A 12347-nucleotide genomic window follows, 5' to 3' on the forward strand; every position below is an offset into this window, starting at 1 on the left:
ACATCAACTGCCCCCCTACCCTGCTGGCCTGGATTAAACTCACTGCCCCTACCGCCCCAGCCTCCCCAGCACCCCAGACCCCTGCTCACTGCCCCCTCCCCCAATTACTTGTAAGCAGGAAGGGGTGGAAGGAGCCCCAAGGGTGGGGGGAACCAGAAGAGGCCCAGGGAACGGGGGGCTAGGGGGAAACCCAGAACTGGTGAGAGGCAGGGATTCTTACCTTTCAGTCCTCCAGGCCAGGCTCCTGCTGGCCTGAACCCGTGACTGGTGCAAACCTGAGCTAATATTGACCCCATGCTCCCACCCCTGCTGCTCTGGGTCTGGCCCTGTTCCACCCCACCTCCACCACTTGAGGTCCAGCCATGCTACACACCCCCCACCAGCTGTTCTGGGTCCAGGCCCACTCCAAACCCCTGACTGCTTCAGGTCTGGCCCGACTCTATGCCTCCTCCCCACTGCTCTGGGTCTGGTCTTGCTCCACCATTCCCTGGCCACTCCAGGTCCTGCCCTGCTCTACCCCCCCCACCCCCCCACCGCTCCACATCCACCTGGCCCGCGCCGTTACCGTGATCCCCGCCTTTGCCCTCAGGCAGGGAGGTGTGGGGAAGCCCTGCTGCTCAGGCATCTGAGGCCTGTTCACCACTGCCACATACTTCCGTGGCAGCAGATCAAACTTGGGCCCGTGCAGCCCAGGCCATGCAGCCAAGGGCTGCCCACCCTCTTGGCGGCAGACACACAGACAGACAGACTAAGCTTTTTATTATATTAGATATTTAGCTAATCATTTATTCAAAGAAAAATGCCATTTCAGGTTATTATGGGTGGACGAGGGTCAAATTAACTGAATAATTTCAATAGAAATGAAACCAACAGAATGTTTAGAAAATCTCAAAATGTTTGCTCTGACAATTCCAAAATGCTTAGTTTTCATACACTGCTAATAAGCTAAAATGGAGACCTGAGGTTGGCTATAGTTGCCTTTTACCAAATAGTCCTCTGGTTACAGCTCTCAGCTGACTTCAATTCTGAATTCATTTGATTCAAGACATTTTTTTTCAGTTTCTGTTTCAACAAGAAAAGAAAATGAAAAATTACTCAGGTGGTAACGCAACCTTTTTTTTTTATCAGTTTGGTTGCTGCCAGCCTTTTTCAGAGAAACATTTTATAATTTTAGCAAGAGGAGTAATGCTTATCACCATGGTAGCAAAAAATGATAATACTAAAGAACTGCATGATATTGGAAGGCTCTGCCTCCAGTCTATAGGAAAGCACAGATATGCTGGTAAGAGTCACATGAAATCACTAGAGATGTGTAGGGGAGAAATGGAGTTGCAAAGTGCCTACTTTTGTAAAGAGCTTGGGTTTTTGTTGTGTGCCCTTTCCAGCTACTTGAATTTCAGTGTAAACTCTGAGCCACGTCCAAGATTGCTGTAAATCAGTGTGATGCTGTTGATCTTAATGAATTTGACTAATTGCATTTTGCAGGAGACTATAATTCTTTAAATAATGCCCAAATGATCAATATTGCCCAAATGTAAGAGCTGAGACTGACACAAGGGACCTTCTGTATCTGTCCAAAATGTACACAGTTCTGGTCTTACCCCATCTACTGATGAACAATCAAGACTCCCTAAAAGCTTCACTTAGAAATGCCTTCCAACATGGCATAGCTAGTAATTCAATAGCTGTGACACCTTTGGATGGGGTAAATGAAGGCAGGCTATCAGATTGTTTTGCCTGATAAAGTGACTCTTGCAGGTCACAAAGGGAGTTTGTGGCAGGATTGAGGGCAAACGTTTAGATCTCTGAATGATAGACTCACATTTCATTCATTACACTATAATGCTGCTCAGAAAATGTGTTTAATAGTGCTATCTGCAAAATTAAGGTGCTCACATTGAATCACTTCTATCTGTCTGTAGAACTCAAAGCCCTGGTGTCACACAAGTTAAAATGATTATTTATCAGATAAGAAAAACGAAACACAGAAAGCCTAAATAAGCCACCTGAGCAGCATTGTGGGGGCTAACAAGTTAGTTATAGGTCTATATACTAAAAGACTATAGGGCAGATTTTAATAAGTGCTGATAACCACTCACAAGTGCAAGTAAAATTCAAAGGAAGATGCAGCTGATCTGTTTAGTTCAGTAATGCTAAATCTTTCAGCCCTGCAGGAAAATTAAGATCCCTTAAATCTTCCAGGCTGGGTAAGAGGCACAGAGCTGGTCTGCAGACTGGATCCCATGTACAAGGTTGGTCTGTAGGTGCAATACAGCATGCCAGTCTGGTCACACACTGGCCCAACTCTGCATGCCAGATCCAACCACATACCAGTCCAGTCCCATACCCTGAATCTAGTCACAGACTGACCCCATGCACCGGCCCCCACCATACACAGGCACAGTCACAGGGCCACGACATTCAACCCCCAAAATTTGGCAGCTGGGAGTGGCTATTCATTTTGAAACTGGTCCCCAAATTTTGGGGCCCACGGCTAGATGACATGGCCTGCAGGCTAGATGACATGGCCTGGGTGGGATCTGGCCTATGGGCTCTAAGCACCACTGGTTTAGACAGCTAGGCATAAAAAGGGGGAAGACAATATATTTCAACTGGGTATGTCTGGGTATACCAGACTGGGTATACAGTCTTTATACAACTGTATGTAACTTATCCTTTAGATCTGAACTAACAAATTGAAAAAGCTCAGAATATTGAATACAAGAAAAAAGACACCTTCCTTGTAAATACTCCAGATATCCTGCCATGAAAAATAAATGAAGATGTTGTACAAATCACTCCAAATTCAGGAAATTACAGAATTCAGATGTCATCCTTCCATTACCTGAAAATGCCCAAAACTGTCCCTTCACAACCTCCCGATCAGAACACTAAATGTATGCTTTTAAAACGTATTTTTCCATAAACATTTGGAAATGGTTTGCTATGAACTGGATTGGTGAAATAACATAAGAAATAAATTGAAAAATAATGTGATTTCAGCTGAGATAAATTCATTTAAACAGTGAATGTTAAAACATTTTCATACATCTTAGAAAAGAGACACTTTCTTGTTGGCTTTCTCATCTCTACATGAAATATACCTTCAGCTGGTTACAGTTTTTACTTGTCACCAGGTTGGCCCAAGCACAATAGACAACAGGGGTGAGCCAGAGAAAATATACTAATACTTAGAAAGCAATATATCAATATTTAGTTCATTACCTATGCCCAAGGTCCTTTAGGCCCATTTTCCTTTCCTGCCATGTAACATTACTACATGGGAGTATCATGCTTCCATTTTATACATGGAGAACTGAAACAGAAAGAAATTTTGAAAGATGCTAAGGAGGTACCAACCCTAAATGAGTTAGATGGGGTTTAGACCTAAATAAAACAAAGCCCAAGTACTTTTAAAAATCTGGACCTAAGTAACTTGCTCAAAATCACATGGGAAGTCTATGGCAGAGTCTTCAAACTCTACCATACCCACTGGCTTATCTTCCTCCCCTTTTTTTTTACATCAAGACATGCCTAATAAGGATGACAGCGGGTAAGTACATCCAGAACAGAACTGCGAGTGTTACTTTGGTGTGTTTGGAGTTGGCATCTTGCTAAAGAGAATAAAGAGGCTGACACCCCTATAGGGAAATGTTGCAATGTGTGGTCAGTGGCATAGCAGTCATCGAAATGGTGGAGGGGTGTTATTGAGTAGTTAATAGGTGATAACTAATGCCAACCTAATTACAATTGGGTTATAATTACAATTGTGAGCAGAGTCATCCCAATGCCTGAAGAAGGGTGTTTGTGTCTGAAAGCTTACAAAGAAGTTTTTTCCAACTCTTTAGTTGGTCTAATAAAAGATATCACATTTACCCAAAAAACCTTAACTGACTATGTCCTTAGACCAACATGGCTACAACCAACAACCTTGTAACCGAATTGCAACATTTTCCTGAGTTTAGCTCCATCAGTTTAACTGTTCAAGGTCAAAGGTGTTAAACTGTAGCCATGCTGTGGAAAAGGGTGAATTTTTCTAATAAATTATACAACTTACTCTCAACCTCTTTTCTTAGCCTAGATGTACCACAGCTAAAGCTGAGCAGAGGACTTTTTGCAGCAACTTTCAAGGATTCAGGATTAATTTTCATTCTACTTTGGAATAAAAGAGATCTTTCTAAGTACTTTTATAAAAATAGGAATAAGTATGAGGTACAAGTATGAGGTACAAAAATACCTCTGTATGACTGCATCCAGATGAGCAAACACATGTGTTTCCCTGGGGACAAATAGCAGCAGCACATAGTTGTGATGCTGCTACTTGTTCCTGGGGAACACTTGTGCACACCCCCCCTGGTGTGCAGCAATTGCCCCGGGTGGTGCAGGGGAAGCTGGTGCCAGCACTTGGGCTGGCCCCAACAGCTTTACCTGGGGTCCTGGGGGCTTCACGGGACTCCAGCAGTAGCCAGGATTTGGGTGGCCCCGCACTGCTGCCACATGCATCCTCCTTCCTTCCCCACCTTTTTCAGGCACAGGTTTTCTTGACAGCAGGGTTTCTTGGTGTCAACCCCCTTCTTCGCCCCCCCCCCCCCCCCCCCCCCCAAATATTCACACGCCACCCCCCACTCCCCCCCCCCCCCCCACTCTGCTGCAAATTAGTAGCATGGCAAACACCTACATGTGCAGTACATGTGGTCTGTAGCACCACCATGGGTGACTGCTACCTCCAGAGTCTGGGGGGGGCACCAGATCACCAACAGGGGGCAGGAGGGAGGGTCCCCCAGTGGCCGATCGCTAAGCCAGCGGCAAAACTAGAAGTGCACTTCTGGTTTCATGGCTGGTGCTTCCAGGGGGTGCACAGCTGATCTCAGGTGGTGTACATGCACCTATGTGTACCCCCTATGCATTGCCATTGGGCACCACAGATAGGTTTGCAGTGCTATAAACTGCACGTGCATGCTCATCTAGATGCACCCTATGGCCGCGTCCACACGTGCATGGACTCTTGTTTCCCTGGGGACAAGAAGCAGAGGCACACCTTGTGCTACTGTTACTTGTCTCCAAGGAATGCCTGTGCCACACACCCTCTAATGTGCAGCAGATTACCCTGAGTGGTATAGAAGAAGCTAGGGTCAGCAATTGTGCTGACCTCAGCAGCCTTACTTAGGATCCTGGGGGCCTTCTGGGGCTGCAGCAGTGGCAATCCTGCCACTCAGAGCCTGGCTGGCAGCCATAGCATGGATCTGGCTAACCAGCTCTGGTTTTGGGTGGCATGCACTGTCCCTGCATTGCGCTGCCTTGCTTTTTTTTTTTGCATGGGTTTTTTTGACCCCAGGATCTCCTGGGGTAAACCCTACCTATACTGCTATCTTGCATTGTGGAGAACACCTGAATGTGTAGTGCATGGTGCCACAGATGGGTCTGCTGTACCACATACTGCACAGCTGCTTTCATCTGGATGTGGCCTATGTGGTTAATTTTGCATGTTAAAGCAAAGTAGTCACACTAGTTTTTGCATGGACATTGTATCATTTTGTTACTGAGAGGACTGATGCACGATCATACTGACATAAATGAAACATGATTAGAAAATGTTAGAGGCAGCTGTTTCAACTTGATAATGTGAGTGCAGCCTTCCAAACTGGAAGTCATACTAAACTGAGCAGGAGACAGGACAACTCAGGAAATTAATGAATTTCCTATCCAAGTTTGAGCAGGTTGTTAAATATGTAATGTCTGCCTGGTTTGGGAGCAGATCTGAAATTTAGTCAGAAACTCTGTTTTCCTTTCATGTGCGTATAAAGAGATAACTCTCGATCTACAATGAATCCAGTGTATTACAGAGCTACGTTTCGACAGTATACTACCAAATACTCTCAATCCTGCATGAAAATATCTATTCATAGAATTAAAGTAACCAAGGTCAAGAATAAAAGAACACACGATTCAGGGTTTGAGAGTCAAAACCATTCCTCAAGGGCAAGACACATTCACTCAGCCTATTTTCAGAAGTAACACGGAAATCACATTACTCATTAATAGCCTTTTTTCTAGGTCAGCACTCAGCGGGAGACTTTCCAAGTGAATTTTTCGTTAAGCACTATAGATGCCTAGATGCACAACTGTCTTTTTATCTCATCTGTGTTAAAACACTGGGGACTGGAGAAAGTTAGTGAAACATAAGCAGATGTCAGTCATAAAGCTGCAAGAAAGACATTTGGACACACCACTTTGGCTAATAGACACAGACCTGCCAGAAGTCCTATCTTAAGCATCACCACCCATCCTGACCAGGCATCCAACAAGCTCTTGATGAACTCCCATATGGATTCTTTACTTTTGCTTGTAATCTGAAAGATATACATATAGAGGCTAATTCAGACAAACTTAAATTTTGTTGTATCATGTTCATAAGGCAAGACAGTTATTAAACAACTTCATCAGTATCCCCATCAACTTCATCACTATCCCCATAAAATCAATCAGGTTTTCTTTTTCCTTTTTTTTTGTCTCCAGTGCATTTGTTAGCCAGTGAAACAAAGTTGTTTAAGGTGAATTTGTCAGCCAAAACAATTACTCGGTTTAGCTCTGAACCTTCACATTCAGTAGGTTTTTCCCTCTCTTTTTCTTCTGGTATTGATAGATGAAATGATGAATTACAAAAGGTAAATTATTCCCACCTTTTTGTATGTCCAACTCAAAATATTTTTTAACAATGCTGGAAATATCATTTTTCTGCTTTAGGGATGCATATTACCAAGGCTTTTGTTGGTATGTTCATGTGTGTGTTTACGCCGACATCTCTTACTTTTCTATGTCTGTCGGTGTCACGGGACTTCTCTCTTAGCCAGTCAATGGTGTGGAAGTCTTCATAAGTCCCAACATCAGGGAAAGGTTCATCCAGAAAATCCATCAGATTGCCAGAACCATTCATATCTCCTGTATTAACCATATTAGTATCTGTAGAAGGGAAAAGCAAAAATTGTAATAAGTCCTCATCTCTTTTCCATGTTACTGAACATATTTCCAGGAACCCTTCAAAACCTTCCCCTAAGCACTACATGATGAATACATGAGACAGAGTTTCTCCGACAATGGACACACACTACATGTGTGCCAGTGTAAAAAAGAGCAAACAGATGATGCTCCACCCTACACCTCTGTAAGTTAATTAAGTCTGGTGTACAACAATCCTGGGAGAAATCAGGGAACAAAACATATATATATTGTATGCCTGAAGCTTACCCCAGGGTGGCTGTTTTGCTCAAAAATACAAGCTTATTACTAGTTGCCCTGCCACCAAGTTGCAAAGCACTATAAGAGTCGCTATTGCAAGCAGTTGTACCAGGACAGCTTGTTGACTCTCCACTCTAGATCCAAGTATAATTTATACTGAGTAAATATGGCAGGTGCATAGGATGTTAGAGGCACTTCCATTTTTAAATGAGTTTACCATGCATGAAAAATAAATGTTTAAAGCCAACTTCAACAGCTAAATATACCATCCTATCTTTCTTTCTTCATGTCCTTGTGACGCGGTTTTTAGCAGAATTCACAGGTTTGTTGGAATCTGACAGGCTGGGGCATAAAACACTTCCACTATGGCCCCGAACTTGCAATCTCTGGCCTATTAACCCTACACCTTAGTGCCCATGACACTCCAGCCCTCAACCACTCTATCTAAAAAAGTACATTAACATGACTAAAAAGATTATGAATTCCCAGCACATTTAAACACATATACCCAGCCAAAACAGGATGGTTTCAGGATTCTATTCTGATGGTGCCCATCAGCCAACATCTAAAAAAGTATCCATAGTCTTAGCAACTACATGTTGACAGGACACTTGACAGTTGAAAGGCCAGACTGGAAAACAAATGGGGGCTAATACCTCCCTGCTCTTGCTAAATCCACTCACAAGGGGCAAAACAACGCACATAATGTATTGTGCAAATATTCATAACATGAAAATTACTATTTAGACCTACATATTTTGAATGCCAATGAAATAGCTAACGATTTTGATATTTGTGGAGTGATCGTAGGGATTCAGGTTACCCGTGCACTGAGGACATCATGTCTCCTTTGGAATGTTAGTTTTAAGGCCTCTGCAGCCTCCAGCAAATCTCGCAGCATTAGTTTAAGCAGTCACATCTTAAAGCATTCCTTAAGGACCAGGGATCTTCTAAACTTAGATTTTATATCACAGGATGTGGATATGCTGTTCACCTTATACAAAGGATTGTAAAGGCTATATCTTCTCCAAGTCTTTCACTCAGCAGCTAGTAGCAGAACCAGGACAGTTTTGCTCCTGTCTCGTTGGGAACAAAATTAAGTGCCTTCTATCTCACTGGAATAACTTTCTAAGTTGCTTCTGAGACCTTTGGAGATGAGCAGTAGCCAAATACCCCATTGGTTTTCTAGAGAAATTTCAGAGAGGTCTCTCTGCCCCAGGATAAAGAGGATAGCCCTCAATTTCCAGAAGGCATTTAATGGAAAATACAGGGCTTGGAATTAGGCAGTGGGGTAGTCTTCCTACAGGCTGCTAAGTAGGCATGGTGAACTTCAGGCCACCTCCACAAAACATTCATGGACCTGGGCTGACATATACAGCTGCATTAGAAGGTAGAAAAACCAAGGTGGTTTGCAGAACATCAAGTTCTAAGCACATTATTGCCAAGCTCTGGAAGCCATATCTGGTTTAGGTAATTCACACAAACTGAGCATAAAGAGTTCAAACATCACTGCTACACATCACTCTGGATGATAAACTTCAGCAGTGACACTCTAGATGGGCCGATGCACATATGGCTCAGGTTCCGTTAATAAGGCAAATTGTTATTGTGACCACTAAAATAGCAGACCAAAAAAACAAAGAAAGACATTAAAAAGCTTCCACTACTTTTGAGAAGTTCTTTGTAGGGTGCAACAGTACTCTCGCTCCAGATGCTCCCTGTATGCACACTTGAGACACATTCCCAGGGCAATTCTACACCAGGGGTGAGCAATTATTTCAGCTGGTGGACCACTCAATGACTTTTGGTGAGCTGTTGAGGGCCACATACAAAAAAAATTTTCAGAAATATCATTTTAACAAATTACAGATAAAAAAAGAAATCATATACTAAAAACCAAACATCTACTATAACATTTTAATTTTATTGCAAAAAATATTTGTTGTCTTGATTTATGTATTTTTTGAGTAGTATATATAAAGACAATTGCACAATAGCTCAAAATAAAGTCTTACTCTTTTATATTGTATATGGGGGGGTGAGGTGTGTGGGTGGTGGGGGGAGTGGGGACAGTGGAGAGGTGTGAGGGGGCAGAGGGGTGGGGGGGAGCAGGGGTGGGCATGTGAGTTGTGGTGGGTCATACGCGGGCCATAGTTTGCCCACTACTGTTCTATACCAGGGCTGCTGTGACCCAGCTCAATGGGCAGTGCAACAGGTGCACATGTAAAATGCATGTCCAGGACCTTCCCAAGAGCAATAAACTGTGAAGCAATAAGCTTCCCAATGGCACATGTAGATGCACCCACACTCATCAACATTTGTTCAGCTCAGAGGGTAAGGTGTCATAAGGCCCTAATTCTCAGCTATTGTTTCTTGTAAGTGTGAACAGTCAAAGGCCGCTCAAGTCAATCACTGCCTTACTAAAGCAGACATGGTGTAATGTAAAGATATATCAAAATTATATTTATAGCCAATATAAATATAATAAATATATTTATATCCAATACATATAGATATGAACATTACTAAACTTAACCTACTTTCCCACCAGCTAAATAGAGACTAAACACCACAGGATTAAAACTAATTTAGGAGATTACCCATGCATGTCACACAGTGAACCCCAAAGGGCAACTTGGTTCCTGGGTGAATCCATGACATAGGGTAAGAACCACTAGACAACTGTAATTTACAAGGAAAATTTGGACACAGGGAATGAACTTCAGGATCTGTAACTATCCTGACTATAGCAGCTCTAAATCTACAAATTCCTTTAAAGATACTAAGTACTTTTAGGGCAAACTGATAAAGGCAATAAATCCTAAATAATTTCTTTTAGATTGTTACGCTTGAACATGTCTCGGACGGCCAGAACCGACTCGAGTTAAGTTAGAAATTGCTCGTACGTTAGGGCGGGCTGGTGAATGGAGAGGCAGACACAATTTATCGGTTGCAAAAAACTTTACTCACGCCGCTTGCAATCACGACGCAGGTGGTCCAGTCGTCTGAACAACCACACGAGTTGTTCCAGCTGGGGGGGCCCAAGCCAGTCAATCCGTCTGCAATTAAAGCCGGTGAGAAAAGGGTACGTCTGGGATTGCGCTCGGCGACGGGAAGAAAGATCGATAGGTGATCAGTCTATCGATCAGCTAGCCGCAAGTCAGATCTCTTTAGAGGCACTCTGCAGCGTGCTCAAAGTTCTTCGACTTGGGCGGAAGTCGCGTGGAATTTTAAACGGCCAGCGAGCCAATTACTAGCCGCCACGTGTGAATAATTTAGCACTGGCCAATAGCGGGACACAAATTTGCATTCGAATAGCGGGAACTCTTTGCACCGTGCATTTCTGTGCTGCAAAGAAGAAATGCACCCTGCAAAGAAGGCTGCAAATTGGCGGGAACTCTCTTGCACCGAGGTTTCTCTGTGCAGCAAAACCCTCGCTGTGCAAGAGGCTCTCATGTGGCAAGAAAATCCCATTGTGCCGAGGCACCAAAAATCACTGGGTTGTGACAGAACAGCAAGTAGATTTGAGGTGGCTTGGACAGCAATAATAAATGAGATCTCAGACCATTCCAGTCATATAGAATACATATGATTTATTGACATCTTAAAGCAAAATGAAATGATCAGATACATTACATATGGGATGAGTAGTCTATTGCTCAATGATGTTGCTGGCCAGATTAAGTTGTCAGGCAAGGGGGCTTCAGTGCATCTGCACAGTGGTGTCTTTGGTGTTATGTACCCAAGTTGCTTTCCATGTAACGTCTTCTTTTATACCTCACAGTTCCTTTGTTCGCTGTTATCCAATCAAATTCTACCACTTCTTCAGTTGTTGATCCTTGCTCATGTTCAATTTCCATGCGTCTTGTGGCTGTCTCCTTTTATTTCCTTTTTTTTCCTCTTGCCCTTATGCAGTCAACAAGCCAGCAAGATTATAGCAATTATATGCAAGTTATTTCCAGATCACAAAGGGGACCCATTGTGGTTAGCCTAGACTTGTACTATTTTAAATGCAGCTATTTCCTTCTTTTGTGGCCAGCCTAGACCTTCACATAATACCCACAGGGCACATCTACATGTGATGCTACGTTGCCATAGCAGTGTGCAACACAGTGACCACATGCATCGACATGTGACCAGCAGCTGCTTTATCATAGTAGCGCGCTCCCTCATTATAGCGCACACTACAGTGAAGCAGTGCCTAAAAATAATTGTGAGCCCAGTGTATGTCACAGTACTTCCAAAAGGTCACATGTAGATGCACCCAATGGGTATTATATTATAGTCATGATGGATGCGTCAACATGTGCCCATGAAGTGGTTATTTTTAGCCACTATTTCACCAAAAAGAAGTACTAAAGCAGGGGTTGTCAACTGGGAGTACACGTACTCCTGGGGGTACTTGGGAAATCCCCAGGGGGTACACAGCATGACACAGCAGCAGCACAGAGAAACAGGGCTGGGGCTGCCAGCACTTTGTGCTGCTGTGCACTGCTGGCACTTTTTTCACCAGCATTTTCGCCTCTGGCACTTATGGTTTTACCACCACGAGCACACGAGGGACCCCCCGGCCCAGTTGTTAATTGGCTACAAGAGACCCCCCCCCACTCGTTGATCGGCCACTGCAGACCCCCCCCCGCCGCTTGTCAACCAGTTGTACGCTGACCAGAAAAGGTTGAAAACCCCTGTACTAAAGCATGGTGCAATAGCAGTCTGTATTGCACCATAGTGTCATATGTAGATGTGCCCAAAGGATATCAAGTGGAGGTCAAGACTGGCCACAAAAGAAGGAAATATCTGGAAGTACTAAACCATGGTGCAGTAGCAATGTCGCCGTATGGGTATGTGTAAACACACCCATCATGACTTTAACTTATTAAAGACACATTAGTCTATGATCAATCTTAACTGTAATATTATGATTTGTTCTATATATATTTTCCTCTCTCTTCCTTATTGTAGAGTCTAGATATATTCTGTCTGTGTTAGTACTCAATGCTGCCTATAGTTACCAGTTAGTCTTGTTTCACATCCTAAAAGGGTTTTCTGAAGGTTACTGCTTTTGCAAAAAAAAGCAGCAAAAAGCAGGCTATGCTCTCCCAGAAGCCTTT

The 12347-nt window shown here is 43.4% G+C and overlaps 1 protein-coding gene across 4 annotated transcripts in view; it reads right to left on the reverse strand.

Moving 5' to 3' along the window:
- CLCN4 (chloride voltage-gated channel 4) overlaps positions 1-12347 on the reverse strand; it is a 58733-nt gene that overhangs the window by 30512 nt on the left and 15874 nt on the right. For 3 of the 4 annotated variants that reach the window (XM_025202543.1, XM_025202541.1, XM_006022313.3), the window contains 2 exons: positions 6809-6960; positions 6251-6350 (listed from right to left, as the gene is read on the reverse strand). In XM_025202543.1, coding sequence (XP_025058328.1) covers positions 6251-6350; positions 6809-6960 — 252 coding nt within the window. Of the gene's footprint in view, positions 1-6250; positions 6351-6808; positions 6961-8903; positions 9023-12347 lie in introns of those variants that run through there. The other variant, XM_025202542.1, reaches the window with a different exon arrangement.

This window comes from Alligator sinensis, unplaced genomic scaffold, assembly GCF_000455745.1.
Source record: "Alligator sinensis unplaced genomic scaffold, ASM45574v1 scaffold312_1, whole genome shotgun sequence".
Lineage (NCBI taxonomy): Eukaryota > Metazoa > Chordata > Crocodylia > Alligatoridae > Alligator > Alligator sinensis.